Source organism: Paroedura picta, chromosome 1, assembly GCF_049243985.1.
Source record: "Paroedura picta isolate Pp20150507F chromosome 1, Ppicta_v3.0, whole genome shotgun sequence".
In the NCBI taxonomy this organism is placed as follows: Eukaryota; Metazoa; Chordata; class Lepidosauria; order Squamata; family Gekkonidae; genus Paroedura; species Paroedura picta.
In genome coordinates, this window is record NC_135369.1 from 27,501,839 (window position 1) to 27,518,619 (window position 16,781).

Below are 16,781 nucleotides of genomic sequence, written 5' to 3' on the forward strand. Positions count from 1 at the left end.
ATATGGTCTGTGGGCTGCATTTAGCTTGCCAAGGGTGCTCATGCGGTCCCCATCAGGAAAATAGATAATTTTTTAAAAAGCTGCATGTTATGTAATCTATGGTTTATCTGAGAAGGTTGGTTTAGGAGAGTCAGCTTCTGTCTCTTTTGTCAACCTGCCTGGGACTTGCCCCTGAAAGAGGCAAGGCAGTTGCTCTGGCTTAAAGGCGAAGAAGTTCAAAGTCTACACCATGGTTACTCAGGGATAATCTCTGCTTTTGAGGAAAGTGTGAATTTGCCAGTTTTGCTTTTTCTTTTGGTTGCCCTATGAAAACTTCCTTGGGATAAAGCTACAGCAAATTTAAAATCACAGCAGCCGGGCTGTTGTCGAAGGTTGGATACAGGGACAATATCATCCCCATGCTAAAAGATGTTTCAAGCAACCAGTGAAGAGTTCACAAAGCTGCTGCTTATCTTTAAAGTCATGAGTGCCTTTGCTCATAAGTGCTATGTAATATTCTGGGTGCGATTCAAATATTCTGGGTACGATACGTCTTCAAAGGGTACGATTTGGTTTGTCTTACTTCATGGGCTTGCCTTTTTTCTTTAGAGTCTCTGAAGTGTATAAATTTGAAAAGCAAAGCTGCGTGTTCAGTATCTTAACAGTGGCACTGCTAGATACATGTGGGTAACTTTGTTGGTCTTAAGTAATAGAATAAAGTTGGAGTGCAGTTGCACCTTTAAGACTATCATTTTTGGGTATAAACTTTAATTCTGGGTATATCTAAAATGGATTAAAGCAGTTGGTAAGACCTATGTATAGCATCAAATTAGCATACAAATAAAAGTGTTAACAAGCAGATGCAAGAACTAAATTTGAGTTCATGGCGTCTTTAAGATCATCAGAGTTTAATTCTGGGTATAAGTGAGAACTGAGTGACTTAGCATGTGTGAGATAAGAAACTCAATATCTTTGTTAAGCCCTGGGGGTTCCATTGTCCTGAGGATTGTAAACTTGTATTTCAGCAATCTCCCATTCAGTCTGTTTCTGAAATTCCTTTGCAATAAAACACGCCAAGAGCTAACTGCAGTTAACATTCAACTATAAACCGACTAGCAAAAATGAAGAACAAACATGGGAACAGAACAAGATTTATCTGGTGATTTCTTCTTGGCTATCAATGATAAGAAGCCAATCAAGCTTAAAAATACGACAAACTCTGCCAAATTTGTTTTCCAGTTTGTTTGTGTTTGAAGTAGCAAGATGGAATGGACTCCAAAATGATATAGAGAGGGAAGCCTCCTCAGGAACCTTGGAAGGATTGGAACTGGCAGAAAAGTGTAGAAGAGCCTTGGGGGCCACTCAGCTGTCGGGGTGTCTGACATCTCTGCATTACGTCTCATTCGATAAGGTCTGCCGCAACCAATGATGCATTTGTCAACAGGGCCTCAGTGGAGAAGATACGCAGGGCTGCTCTAAGCTGGACATTTACAGTTCTGCTGAAACAGCTTTTGGCAGAAGGGTCTTGCAGCATGTGTTGGAGGCTGACTGTGATACCGCAGCCGAGGTTTAATCATTGCTCTGGGAGTTCCCATCCAAGATGTCCTCCACCTCAGAAGGAGAACAATCGTTGATTACTTACTGAGATGGGTCTTTCTCTTCTGAAGTAAGGAGGACACCTTGCCCCTCCCAGTGCATCACTGCCTCTTCCTATACATGCTGTAAGTCCCTTCCTGATTTTCATCAGTTTATTGGTGTTTTTACACTTGGTAGTGTTTTCCTACAAAATAGGTATTTTTGAGTCAGAGAATACTTTGGAATTGTCTTTGTTCTTCTGTTGCTTCATCTTCCTGTTCTTTCAACCCCCTTTAAAAAAATAGTGTTTAAGATCAGCTCTAGTAAAACTGAATTGTCTTGGAGGGGGTCACACATGTGGAGACAGAAAGTTAAGAACATTTTCATCCTGCCTCCCTAAGAGAATGGTGGGAAAACCCATCCAAGATGTCCTCCTTACTTCAGAAGAGAGAGACACTTCTCAGTACGTAATCAATGGTTGCTTTAAACCGAGGATAGAAAGAGATTTAGTCAGTAGAAACTGATAATAATTTGTATTAAAGAACCTTTCCATCTGTGAAGGTACTTGGATAGGTTCAACTTCCTTTCCTGTAATGAATTCCCCCTTTTCTTATTCCCCAATATATTCCTCCTCATCAGAGGAATCAGATCACCTGGGGCTGAAGTAACCCCTCTTTTATGCAGCCTTAGCTGGACATTGGTCTTGTGAGTGATGAAGAAACTCACAGCCACTTCCCCCTGGCTGCGAGAGGCTGACCTAAGGCCACCCTGCTTAAAGAATAAGGCACCCTGTGACCCATAGGCCTGTTCTGGGAACAATAGTTGGCAATTTCTCCCTCATTAGTATTCTGTAACTAAAAAAACTCAGGCAGGAGATTGAATGGGCCCAGTTTGGCTGCAACATTACTGACTCTGGATTCAGCAGTTGGTGCCTTGGGTTGCTTGGCTGCCCAATGGAAGGTAGAGTCTCTGGATGACCTGTCTCTTGGAGCTTAAATGGCAGCTTACCTCAACACAACCCTCCTTCGCAGCCACTGAGTCCGCCAGCTTGGGCTTGCAGCACAGCTTTTTGGCGGGCTTCTAAGACTTGGAGCTGCTTCTGTGCTCTCAGCTTTGCCTGATCCAAAGCGATGGCTGCCACGATGGAAGCATTCCTGGGCTGAACAGGCCCTTTGGGGGCTAAAAGGCTCTGTTCTCATCTTCTAAGGGAAAAACATCTTTGCATCTCTTCTCAGCCATCATCCAGGCTGAAGTTGGGTGCCTAAATTATCCTGAATTTCTGGGAAAACCCAATAAACATAAAATGGCCACTGGCCAAAAAAAAAAAAAAAAAAAAAGACTGGGGAGCAAAAATGCTCCGACTGCCTTCCCTGTAGCTCTCAATCAGAGAGCAGGCAGACTGAGAAATATAAGAGTAGGGGGAGATAGAAAGGCACAATAAAGAAGAAACCGAGAAGAGTAAGAAGAATTATCTGCTCTCCCTCTTGAGGCAGGAAGAAGACTGGGGGAGGGAGCTTCCCATCACAGGAAACAGGAAGTTCAACTTTGTCCTGCCTCCCTTGGAGAGAGATGGGAAACACCCACTAAGATGTCCTCCTGACTCCCAAGGGAGAACTGCATGTAAGCTCCCTTGTTCTGCACTCCGAGACTGGAATGATTCATTACCTTTTTTCTTTATCTTCCTTCTCTGTAAAGACAGTAAAAGTGCTTACAATAGTTATAGACCATGTTTCAGCAGAAAACTCTTCACAAAGTGGTCAATTTAAAAATAAGAACTTTTGCTGGGTAAACAATTCAGAAAAACGAATAAAATGAAAATAGCCTAATCCCCAAGTAGGCATTGGAATGAAAATGTTTCCCCTTGTCTGTGAGGGAAACTAGTGGCTATGATGGTCAGCCAGTAACTTGATCCATAAAAGACAGCAATCACAGCTGGCTGAGCCTTAGCAGAGGGTGGTATACAAGTGCAATAATAAATAAATTAAATAAAAATTACTTTAATCACGTATGAATAAGTATGAATTCTTTGTACATTGTACCAGTGAAGCCACATTTGGTATTTGTCAACATTGTGTTACTTGCGTTCATGGAAAATGAATTTAATTTGGGGGGTAAGGGGATGACTTCAAGAGTCCTGCTGGATCCAGTATCATATTGTTAACAGTGGTCAGTGAGATGCTTTGGGGAAGGTATAAGGAAGCTAGGAAGATGTAGAGATTTTTTTGTTTAACTTCCCCCATGGATGTTTTTGGCAAGACTTCAGAGAAGAGTGAGCTAATAAATCCTAAATTTTTGTGCCATTTTTCTGATGAAATAAACTGAGAACTTGAGGGGCACTCAAAAATATTTACTATGAATATTTTTTCTCTTTTGGGAATCAATAAAATGCTTTTGAATAGTTTTAATTAACATTCGTGGTATGAGAGTTTCTATGAAAGTATATACAGTATTAGATAATTCCTATGTATATCATATATTTCCACCAGGTGTGATGATAGTTGGCACCCTGTCTGACAGCATCTGACCTAGCCATGCAATAGTCACCTCCTGACAAGATTACCATAACTCTAAGCTGGACTGCCCTTGAAGTTGATCTGGAAATTTCAACTGGTCCAGAATGCAGATGTGCGGGTCTTCACTGGGACACAGTGGAGGGCTCAGCCTTTGCTCCCTCACCTGCACTGGCTCCAGATTGAGACTGGATCAGGTTCACGGTTCTGGCTCTCAACTATCTGCAGGACTGCCTTTTCCATTATGTCCCCCAAAGAGCTTTAAGATCTAATTAACAAAATTTGTTCAGAATCTGCAGCCCCAAGGAGATTAAACTGACTTCAAGCAGGGCCAGGGCCTTTTGGGCTCTGCCAAAATGCTGTACCAAGTAGATCAGTGTCCTGTGGGATCCTAATACTACAGTCATGCTGGCTTTCACACAGGGAAGATACTCAACCAATTGTATTAGTTGCCCTTTTCTTGCATCTTTATCCAAATCATTTATAAATATGTTGAACAACAGAGGCCCCAGGACAGATCCTTGGGGGACTCCAGTTGTCACTCTTCTCCAAAAGGATGCTGAACCATTAACAAGTACCCATTGGGTACGATCTGTCAACCAGTTATCGATCCACTTGACAGGATTGGGATTCATACTGCATTTTACCAACTTGTCAACAAGAATATCTTGTGGAACCTTATCAAACACTTTACTGAAATCATTATTGTGAACTAGTGTTTGATGCTTTTTGCCTTAGTATCCAATCAAATAGAAAGCACAGCCAAGATTGTAAGAGCTCAGATTGGTCTACTTCATGGGAGGGGGAACGCTGACTTGGAGCATGATACCATTCATAATGAAAGATTTCTGTTCTGTTTATCTTAAAAGTACATCCCTTGAAAAGGTTTAATTATGTGGGTTGATGAACAAGAGCTGTGTACGTTGATCATAAAGCAGTCATGGTTTGGTAGCTTGAGCTTGCAGTGTTGGTCTTGCATATATATGCTTTGTATTGTATGGAGAATTTGTATGCATCTAGACAAGGGTCTTTCCCACAGTTGCTGTGTATAGCATTTAAATAGTTTTTCTGGGCCAGCTGTAATATTTATTGCTAAATTTGCCTTTCATTTATTTTCTTAGGGATAGATTTCAAGATCAAAACAGTTGAATTGCAAGGAAAGAAGATCAAGCTACAGATATGGTAAGTGACACGTCTGAATTTGCTGTGGAGGCAGGCTACTTAATGAACTCTTGGCATCATAAAAGAAGCACACACTTTATCCACAATTAGATTTTGGTGTTTTTTCATTGAAGGGGGTGAAAACAGCTATTCAGACTTGAGACAGTACTTTATGAAATTGCTTTGACTTTTGTGACACATCTGACTGGTTGCACAAGTCTTACTTACTACATGATCTTGAAGTAGCTGAGGGGAAATGATTCAGACAAAATGGTGACCATTCTGACAATAACCCCCCATTGTGCTTCTTTCCTCCAAGTACTATCTTAGACCCATAAATCAAAACAAAAGACATCTTTGGATGTGGTCCTACTTGAATAGTTCAGGTAGAGAAAAAGTGGCATATAAGAACCAACTCCTCTTCTTCTAGTTGACATCAGTCATGTTAGCTGAAAACTGTGTTAGCCTGAAGAAATAAAAATTACCATGTGTCTGGATTTGTTATTTATGTATGTGTAGGTATTTGAGGGCCTGACCTGGACAGCTCAGGCTAGCCCAATGTCCTCAGATCTCAGAATGTAAGCAGGATTGGCCCTAGTCAGCATTTGGAAGGGAGGCCTCCGAGGAATTCCAGAGTTGTAATGTAGAGGCGATGACAAACTAACTACAAATGTCTCTTCTCTTGAAAACCCTACAGGGTCACCATAAGTCAGTTATGACTGGATGGCATAAGAGAGAAATAGTATGGCCATTTGTGACTTCATACTGGCCTTGTAAGGGCAGGTGCCTTTTCTGATTTCCTTATGGGATTTAAATGTATTAGTGAGTAGTATAAAACAAACAAAAGGCTGTAAAAATTGAGTGTTAAATTAGATCATAACATGTTGGAAATCTCTTCTGCCTGATTCCCGGAGGAAGCAACTTTGGTTCATTATTATAATGAACCTCATTCATGCATGTACACTGATGACTTCTGCTGCTTCTATATGAGTTGTTCTTGAATCATCTGGGCAGCACTTCTGGGTTGGTGTTTGTTTTTATTCTACATGTGCAATAGTCTTTTCCTGCAACAGAGGGAGGGCCTATCCATCTTGGACAGCCAGGACACTCTCCACCCCCAGGGCTGTTTCACAAATATTAAGAGGAGCAATGGATAAGGATTATATATAATGCAAGACAGAAAGAAGATTATTCAGAGGGCAGGCACTAGTTACTCACATGCCCAGAAGAAAAAGAGAAAATTGGTCCAGTGATAGCTTTGGTTCAAGTAAACTTTTTGGTCAGTTGCTGATTCTGCAAATCATATTCAATAAATTGAAGCAGGGTGGCTTCTCTAAAATTAGCTTCCCACCAGCATCTTTGGACAAAAGGCAGAGCCTCTGATAGAATGCATTTTTATTGCTCACCTGCTGCATTTTATTGTCCTGCCATAATTTCTAATTTAAGGATTGAGTCTTGTTATAAATAAGGCACTGGGTAGTATTAGCCAGCCCATGGCTTTTCAAATTATAAAGTTTTTTTCTATTATAGCGGCACCCAGTCTAAGGAAATAAGGAACTGTCATATCCATCTTTTTTTGTAAAAATATATTGAAACTGTTTGTCTTTCTCAAAACTAAAGTCAGTTTGAAACCCTCTCACTTTGAATGTAAAAACACAATGCATAAAAAGCTCAGGCAGGAAAATGCCATTTTAAAAAAGGTCTTTCCTAAAAGCTAGTAGCAATGAGATCTGACTGACCTCCAATGGAAACTCATTCCACATCTCTGAGGCAGCTATACCAGTGGAGTGTCAGTGCGTCATGACCAGCTCTACTACTCTACTTGCATATTTTTATATGGAGAACCTAACTTGCATATGGATTAATGAGGGCAGAGATGGCCCTTCTAATATGTGGGATCTCAGGTTATAAAGGGCTTTAAAGTTAAGCACCAGCACCTTAAATTCAATTTGGAAACAAATAAACCTATAAAGCTTTCCCAAAAGCACAGCCATATCATGGAGTCAGCTTTTCCAAGTTAACAAATGGCTGGTGTCACTTTGAACTAGTAGAACTTCTGGGTTGACTTGAAGAGCAGTCACATATAGTGTTTGTTACAGTAGACCAGCCGGGAGGTTATAGAATTACAGCAAAGTCAATTTGTCCAGGAGGGTTGATATTTATGGATGTGGTACAAATGCAGGTGGAAAAGGTAATTTGTGGCCCCCACTGTTTTTCTAGCAACAATGTAGGATCTTTTAGGACTCTTAAGCCCTTGATGTAGTCTTCTAATGGTAACTTTGCACCACTGAGTAGCTGTAAATTGGATCCTCTCTGGTAACTCAGACTTTCCTTAAGAGCAGCACACCTGTCCTTGTCTGGATTTGACTTCAGCATGTGCCTCTCTCATCGACTTGATAGCTGCATCTAGACGCTGTCTGAAGAGGGGAAGAACAGTTTGTGGAGGCTTAGTCAAAGAAATATATAGCTGTATGTCATCAGCATATTGATGACACCTAATTCCTGACTTTTGCATGAGCTCATTCAGTATAGTTGAACATTAATATTGAAGAGCGCAGGGGACAAAATTAGCATTCCATATTCAAAGTCTCCAACAGATTCTAGGTCTCTAATAATGACTTCCTTAGTTTAGATGTAAAAAACTGAAGCCAGCAAAGAACCATTCTTTTCATCCCCATAAGCCTCTCCATCCATTGTAATAAAAATAGTGTGATCCATAAAATCAGAGACAGTAGATAGTTCCAAGGGTTATAGAATACTTACGTCTAAATGGGCACCATTTACCATAACTATAGTCATCATCGTATAGGCGAGCCTGATACCAGACTGAAGAAGGTCAAGGGTGTGTGCTTGTTTTAGATGTACTTGCATCTGCTGTTCTACCATCATTTGCTTAAAAAGTGGAGATTTGAAACAGGCCTATAATCCCTCAGATTATGTTTGACTAATAATGCTTGCTTCAATGAAGGACTGACCACTGCTGCTTCTAGACTGAAGGATATTTTCTCTGTACCAAAAAAGACTTTACAGTCCTCCCAAGAGGTGCTCCCAGTTTCTCTCAGCATGCTTTAATCAGCTGGAAGAGGCAAAGATCTCTATTGCAGATGGTAGGCCTCACTGACCCAAGCCACTCTATCCATATCAGTTAGTAAGACAAAACCAAAACTCTTTATTTCAGCCACGAAACACAGATGCTTTTAGTAAAGAATGTGCAATCAAACCATCTTCTAAATCCAACCAGATTACAGAAATCATCAGTAAAGAACCTAGCAAAAGTATCACAACAAAATCAGAGTCCAGTAGCATCTTTAAGACCAACAAAGATTTATTCAAGGTGTGAGACTAATGAACTACCATCATAACAGTGGAAATATAAGGCAAAACCTAATTATGTTAATTAATAGTTTCACAACATCCAATCCAGACATGCACACTTTACTAATTTACCATAATTAGCTTTTGCCTTATATTTCCACTATGATGGTAGTTCATTAGCCTGAGGGAAGAGTGCCTGCACTCGAAAGCTCACGCCCTGAATAAATCTTTGTTGGTCTTAAAGGTGCTACTGGACTCTGATTTCGTTGTGATACTTCAGACCAACATGGCTACCAACATGAATCTAGCAAATGTATCACAGTACTAAACTGAATTTTCCTCCTTGACAGATCAAAGACTGCCTTGAACAGTTTTGTAAGACTTGATTCCTCTCTCTTAACTAATCACCACTTCCTAGGAGCTACTGTTTTCTTTCTCTAGAATCATGGGCGAAACTTTCCTAGCCCTTGGCCTTGGGAGTCAGTGATCAAATGTGAACTCCTAGCTGAGGAGCACACAAACCACAAGTGCCTCACATGTATGCACTTCCACTGAGCTATGTATGGACTTAGTAGTATAAGTTCTCATGTAGCCATGATTGTTAATCAGTAAATGGCTACTAGAACCTCTAATTCCCATTGTACTAGGTGAGATGCCAGCAGATCCTCAATTATGAGGGGTTTTTAATTTAATAATGGAGTTGGCATGCATCGTGAGCATTGCAGAGAACAGTTTCTTGTCTTTGTAAAGCGGCTGTGGGGCTGGGAGACAATGTTATCAAGGGGAAAAGAACTATGGCTCAGCGGTAGAATGTCTTCTTTGGATGTAGAAGGTCCCAGGTTCAGTTCCAGACATCTTTGGTATAAGGCAGCTTCATATGTATAAAAATACAAGATGAAAAATCAACAAGCAAAGTGTTGCAGAAAATTTTCCGGGCTCAGATGAAAGCAATGGAAGTTTTGCAGTACAAATGCCTTCATACAATCTGAGAAATTGTTCTTACTTATGTAACCTGTCACTTTATGAAACAGAATGTACTTTATTTCTAGACTTCTCATGATCCTGTACCACATACTTCCTCAGATGCTAGACACAGAATGCCCTGAACTGGATGGGCCAGAGTAGCCTGCCCTCAGAAGCTAACCTGGGTTAGCCCTGGTTAGTACTTGGATACGAGACTTCTAAGGAAGGTCCAGGGTTATTACACACAGGCCCATTATGTACGGCTGCCGAAACGTCGATTTCGGGTCACATGGAAAACGCGGAGGGGGAAGACACGAAGCAAACCGCTTGTGCACGGAACGGGACAGGACGCAACGGCGGCAAAACCCAGAGTAACCGATTATGCACGCGGTGACCCCTGCGCTGCTTCTGGTTGCGCCCCGATCACCTGGAAGCTGCGCTTTCTTCCACGTTTTGCTAACACGGCTTTTTCGGTGGCATGCACCGAATCTGCGGCCAGTTGCAGCCGGCTCCGTGCGTTATCGGTGATTTTAGTCGCCGCCATTCCACCCCGACTGTGCACTATCTCTCCCGTGCATAATGGGCCACAGAGAGGCAATGACAAATTATCTCTGTCTCTAGCCTTGAAAACCCTGTAGGATCATAATAAGTTGGCTGTGGCTTGACAGCACTTTCCACCACCACTGCACAGAATCCTATGAGACAATATCCCTTTTATCCGTCTACTCTTAAATGTTCCCCTTCCCATTTCTGCTTACCCGTACACTTCCGTTCTTTCCCTCTGTCTTGGGTACTTGGTTTGAAGAGAGGTTTTTTTCCCCCTCAGAACTAGTGAATCATTTTTTTTAATTTTAAAATTGATTTGATAATAACTCTCTAGAGAAAAGGAGTTGGACAAAGCCTATGTGAATGCCACTAGCTTGCTGAAAGGCTACAATAGATCCACTCTTTGGTAAAATTCCATGAGTGAAAATGAAGAAAGCTTTCATTGCTGAAGACAACAAATCCCTTCAGTGCAGGAAGGACTACTTAGCATTTCATGGCATTGCAGTGCATTATAGTTGTTACATGATCCTCCCGCTATTAATATAAGAGCATTATGATAACAAAATTACTTCCCTTCTAAAAGCATTACTCCCTTGGGAGGTTGCTGAACTTAAAACAGAATTTCCAATTTACTGCTGTTTCGGTATCACTGCTTTGATTTCCCCACCTTAATGTTTATTACATTGTTCATAAAGCTCCAACCCACCACAGACACAGTGCAGACAGGTTGGCTGTCTGAAGACAGTCGATGAAATAATAGGTATGGAGATGATGTTCTTAAGTGGGTGGGTGTGGCAAGGCAGCTGGGACCGGGGAAGTGTGTTGCTGGGGAGCTGTTGGCATAGCTTGAACTCCTAGCTGAGGAGCACACAAACCGCCATATATGGAGTTAGTCTCTATCACAGTAGTGTCTGATAAGGCAGTAGCTTTTCCAGGTAAAAGTCTTTCACATTGCCTTTTGTCTGATCTTTTAAACTAGAGGTATGTTCATTTGAACCCGGAGCCTCCTATGTGCGAAGCCGATTCTCTAAGTGATAGTGTTGCTCCTCCAGTCAGCTTTGATTCTGTAGCAGAAGGTGGTATCAGAGGCCAGGAGCAGCCCTAGCTTACAGCCTCCTGCTCTCACTGCAACTCATCCTCACGGCATGTGTGTGTCAGTCCATTGCAGCGTCTTCTGTAATGGCTTCCCACACTACCTTGTCCTGGTGAGGATTCCTGCATCATCTGGAAATGCACACAGACCTGGTGAGATCAGCACTGCTGATCAGCTATTGGATGAGGTCACACAGCCCATCTTTCAGATGATCCCTGTCTTGTATAGGCAATGGCTTGGAAGGTCACCACAGAACAGCAGAGAGCTACCTGTTATTAATATTATATTGTATGGTTATTCATGTGTTATAGATTTATGTATTGTTTGTATGTTCCATGTAAACCGCCCTGAGCCTCTGGGGAGGGCGGTATATAAATTAAAATAAATAAAATAAAATAAATAAAAATATGATGGCCTGGTAGCAAAGAAACCTTCTGATTGATCATACAGTTATTGGCTGTAATTCTGCATCCTGGTCTGTCCTGGTTCAACTCTTTGGTTCTTACCAGGCAGAGAAAATGGCCTGTTCCTCTCTGGAATGTAGTTTTTGATAAGCTCTCTCACAAAACCAAAGTTTGTTTTATAGCTGAGATAGTCCTTATCAAGGCTAGAGAAATGGAAGAAAGTATGTCACTATTGTTTATGAAGACAATTGGAAGTGTGTGTGTGTGTGGGGGGGGGGGGGAAGCATGCAAGCAGCTTTTTTGACCTGTCAGCAGTTCCTGGAGGATGGGCAATAACGGCTGTAGAGTGTTCCTGGGAAGTGGAGAAGGCTATTGGCTCATCCTGCAAGGGCATCATCTTTCCCAGCCTCCAAGAACAGGGTATTCAACACTATGTAATCCTATTATTTTCTGCGCAGATTTGGGAAATCCCATGTGTCTATATTTCTTCTGCAGTAAATATATGAAAAAGGTTTTTCTCTGTGTGTGATTAATTGGGGCTGGGCAAAAGAGCCCTAATTAGGCTGTGGCTATCACATAGAAGAGGTCCAGTGGATGGACCCAGATTCAGAAGGATTGCAAGCCTCATGAGAAGAGAGCCAGAGGGGCAGGACTGAGGAAGGATGCCTGGGGTATTTAAGGCTTGGCAGAGCCAAGAAGGATGTGTTGGGATTGCTGTTCTCTTGTCATCCAAGCCATAGAGAGAAGGCCAGCAGGCATAGGAGCAGCCTGGTGGTGGTTTTCTCCTGGTAAACTTTTCTCCAGATGTGAGGCTCAAACAGTTGAGAGCCTGGCAGCCATCATGCATCTACATTTCCTGGTGGGTACCTGGTGGTTCTTCCAGTGATGGTTCAGAAGTGCAACCCCTCCATCAGTGACTTGACTAAAAGATATCCTGTGTACTTTCCTAATAATGTGGAACAGCATTCTGTGAGTTTTTGGCAGATGCTGCATTCAGGATAGTGGAAAAGCAAGCACCTCCTGTGCTTTGTGGCAGAAAAGTCTTCTGTACTGTTGGAAGACTTCACTAGGGATTGGGGGGGGGGGCTTGGCATTTGCACATACAGTAGCTGCAGATCATCTGGTGACATCCCTCTCCTTGAAGCTAGCTAAGAGTACCCTGCAAACTATTATTGTGTCTGTGATTCTTTTAAGTTATTCTGTTTCCGATCCCGGCAGGAGTGGTGCCTGCACAATCAGCTTTGATTCTCCCTTGCAATATTATGCTGTGTTCTTCATGAGAGAAATTTCCTTCAAGTGGTGCTCTGCTGCCTATTTATACATGCTGTGTTCTTGTACTGTAATTCTGGGCTGGTTTGAAATGGATTGACAGACTGGAGTTGCCATCTGGGTTTCATTTCTGTATTGCTGAAATGTCAGTCAATATGATGAGTGTTCTATAGAAGAGAGGACCTCTGCATTGTCAGGACCTTTGGGATGCTGTGCAGAGAACACAGTGACACATACACTCCATGGTGATGGAGGCCTCTCACGACACAAAGTTAGGTGACCAAGGAACAGTCTTCCCCCTGCACTGATACCAGAGCCATAGAACATCCTGCATGACTGCCTTCTGGTAGGCACAAAGAGGTTCCTAAGTTTTTGTTTGTTTGTTTGTTTTGGTGGGGGGTTGAATTTCATATTGTGCATTCATGAGCTGCCTTGAGTTTTGGAATGGCAGTATACAAATCTGAACATATAAATAAAACAAGAAGGGGGTGGTGGGAGGAGTTGGGACTCATAGTCTAACTGCCAAACAGGTAGGCTGTCCCGTCACTGGCTGCATGCCCCTCCAACTTCTTCTATGTGAAAGAAGTGCCAGCCTGCTGTAAACTATGCAGCCAGCCGGAGCTAGGAGGGAGGGGTGAGGGCCTGGGACTGTGGGCCTGGGGAGGGGGGAAGGAGGGAGGAAGCCCCCCCCCCAGCACTCCCCTCCTCCCCAAGTAGCCCTGGTCGTGGCTTCACCAGGCCTCAGCGGGGCTGCCAGAAGGGAGGGAGAGAGCCAGTCCCACTGCTCCAAGCCACTCCCACTGCACCAAGCGGCCCTGTCTGCAGTCTTGCCAGGCTTCGACAGGGCTGCCCGGGGTGGAGGGAAGAAGGGAGTCCCTGCCAGTGTCCCCCCCCCCTGAAAAGGTCCACCGTGGCCTCTCCAAGCCTTGGTGGGGGGGAGAAGAAAGGGGCCCCCACCAGTGCTTCCCCCCCCATCCCAAGAAGGCGCACCGCAGCCTCTCCCAAGTTTTGACGGGCCTGCCCAGGGGAGGGGGGAGGGAGGAAGGCAAGTGCCTGTTGTATTTTAAAGTACAACTGACTTATTTTGCTAGTGTTTTAAATAAACATCAGAGTGACTCACTATATTTGCCCAGCGCTCACTTGGAAGCTTTTCCGGTTTATATATTCTAGATTTGTACCTGTAATATTCACAGGACCCATAGCTGCACCCAAAGTAGCAACTCATGGTTGCTGCATTGTGTACAAAAGCCATGAGAATCTGCATGACATCCAGAATATTCAGGTAGCCTCAGGAGTTATTGGAGATTGGACAAAAGGACCTTTGTGTTATTTCCTGTCCTCAACTTATTGAATTCAACTCAGTGGGCTTCTTATGGAGGTTGGGATTTTTGGTCACGCTACTGTGAATGCCATCTACTGGAGAACTGTGTAAGAGGGAACTATCCTATAGTAGACTGATCCTTGAAATGGTTAGGTAGCCTGTAGTAAATATTTCTACACAAAGAACAATCAGGTCTCTCTTACTGCCTTATAATACTGAAGTGGGACTTAGTGTTTTGTTATTGCCTCCCTAATACTGCTATTTGGCTGCACTTTTTAAACCTAAGGCACAGCTAGGTTGCATTTGAATGTGTCTTTGCTTTCCTTCACAGGGACACAGCAGGACAAGAGCGGTTTCACACCATCACCACCTCCTACTACAGGGGTGCCATGGGAATCATGCTAGTGTATGACATCACCAATGCCAAAAGCTTTGAAAACATCAGTAAATGGCTCAGAAACATAGATGAGGTGAGGACAAAAACTTAATTCTTACAGTGCGTATGAAGGGCTGCATCTTAGAAAGTGGCCTTCTGGAACAGTAGGATGTGTGTTTTGCATGTGCCTCTAAGTGCTGTGCAGAAGGGGCCCCTGTTGATTGAGCAGATTCAGTGAAGATCTGCTTTAGCTAGATCAGTGGTTCTCAACCTGGGGGTCGGGACCCCTTTGAGGGTCAAACGACCCTTTCGCAGGGGTCGTGGCAGGGTGAGCAGCTTGGCGGGGGAGGGGGGGCGCTGCCACTGTTGCTGCTCCTCCTGAAGGCGCCTGCCAGTTTATATACCATTTATATACAATCATGAACAATTAATCTTCACACCTCTGGTCAGTTTATGTTCTTTATGTGAAAGAACATTGCATACATTTTTGGCTGGGGGGGGTCACCACACATGAGGAACTGCATTAAAGGAACTGCATTAGGAATTTTGAGAACCATTGAGCTAGAGCATCTGTGAGCTGACTGTCCAGATTTCACATATCCACAGCAGATGATTCTGCAACCTCTTCTGCTTAATTTATCCCAAAACTACTACTAGTATAGAGCTCTCATGAGGTTGGAGTGCAGGGCACTTTGGTGAGTATCAAATGTGGTGGAAGAAACTGACCCAACACCATTACTGAAAATGACTTAGCTGTAATTAGCACAAGGGCTTCCGTAGGTGATGGCATCAGTTAACATTATAATCATGGACCTCCTTGGCTTGTTTCTGTTTGATTGTACTTCATCATTCTTGACATGTTTCCAGATGGGCTCCCTGTGGAGGGCAGAGGCTAATAAATAAGACTGCTATGAGATTCAGCATCGTGTTTGGCTCCAGAAGAATTCAAATTAATTCTGTTTACTAAAATGTCTTTCTCTCCTCCTACCGACCATGTGTTATTGAAGAAATCTATAGAACAATCATAAATAAAACTAAACCTCAGAAAATTTGGAGTAGCTAGTTCTAAGTAACCAAGATTACTTAAAGCTGGCCTATACAATATCAGAACTAGCTTAAAAAAACACTTTCTGTACATTTCCCCCCTATAATGATTGCTTTTTATTAAAACCACAACTGTCATCCCTGGCTTAAGTGAATAGGACTACACTTAGACCAGCAGCACATTTGATGCAAGGTGATACTTAGTTGAGGTGCAGCCACTGAACGTGCCCCTCCCCCCAGTAGGCATTGTGTAAGGGATTTCATTGATTATCAGCTGCTGAGCAATTCTCAGCATCTAATTCCATGGCTCCCTTTCTGCTACACACCAGGGCCACAGTGGAAACTGCAGAGGTACCTAGATTTGGACTCCGGTAATTGTGTGTCCTCAGTGCCTGGCAAGCCAAGGGTTGAAGTAGGGTCCTGTTTGAGATCATGTTGCAGTCTGGCAGTTGAATCATCAAGTCCATTTGCTGAATGCACTTCTTCTGACTAACAAGGCATGTACTGATTTTCATGGTTTAAGTTGCCCTCAATCTGTGTAATTTCTAATGGCTGTGATTTACTAGCTTGTCCCTTATCTTTCACAATGATTGCTTAATAAAGCTGAGGCAGACTTGTGGGAGGGGGTTAATTAATTCCTGCTTTCAAATAGGAGGTGGTATAGGGCTGCATACAGGCATGAGGAGAGGTTTTCTGGGTCTGCTTCAGGGTCTGATTAAACGAACAGCTTAAGGGAGCCCATTTGGTCACTTAAAATGCAGATGTGAAAAAGGCTCTATACTGGGCACTTTGCTAAACAGCTTTGATTCTTCTTCAGGAAAGCTAGATTATACAGCACATTAGCATTAGTTGACTTAATTACCCATCCCTTGTCTCTGGAAAGGCACATAGCTGTAATGTATGTCTTAATGAGACAGGAAATTAACTTCATTGAAACTAGTAAATAACGTGGTGGTTTCAACAGAAATTTCTCAGTCACTGAAAACTCTTTAGCAAGGACTGGCCATGACTGTTTGTATTTGATTCTTTTGCCACACAGCCTTCAATTGCCATAAAATATTTTGATTGTCTTATTTCAAAGGTTTCAACAGCCATAAAATGTTCATTAGCCTTGAGTAAAAGGTGTGGTTCTTACAAACGCTGCAGGATCTGGTGACCTGTACATACCTACATAAATCCATTTCTGCTTTCCAATTGGTATGGGTCTCTGCACAGACATTGTTGT

General features: G+C 42.8%; 1 protein-coding gene and 1 long non-coding RNA gene across 2 annotated transcripts in view; one reads left to right on the forward strand and one right to left on the reverse strand.

Moving 5' to 3' along the window:
• The window catches only part of RAB10 (RAB10, member RAS oncogene family), a 36,898-nt gene that overhangs the window by 15,985 nt on the left and 4,132 nt on the right, over positions 1-16,781 (forward strand). The window contains exons 2-3 of the mRNA XM_077330755.1: positions 5,186-5,246; positions 14,468-14,606. Coding sequence (XP_077186870.1) covers positions 5,186-5,246; positions 14,468-14,606 — 200 coding nt within the window. The remainder of the gene's footprint in view (positions 1-5,185; positions 5,247-14,467; positions 14,607-16,781) is intronic.
• Positions 15,305-16,774, reverse strand: LOC143834158 (uncharacterized). Its single transcript, XR_013229734.1, has 3 exons — positions 16,724-16,774; positions 15,477-15,523; positions 15,305-15,388 (listed from the first exon to the last, which is right to left on the reverse strand). It is a non-coding gene; the product is annotated as an uncharacterized LOC143834158 (long non-coding RNA).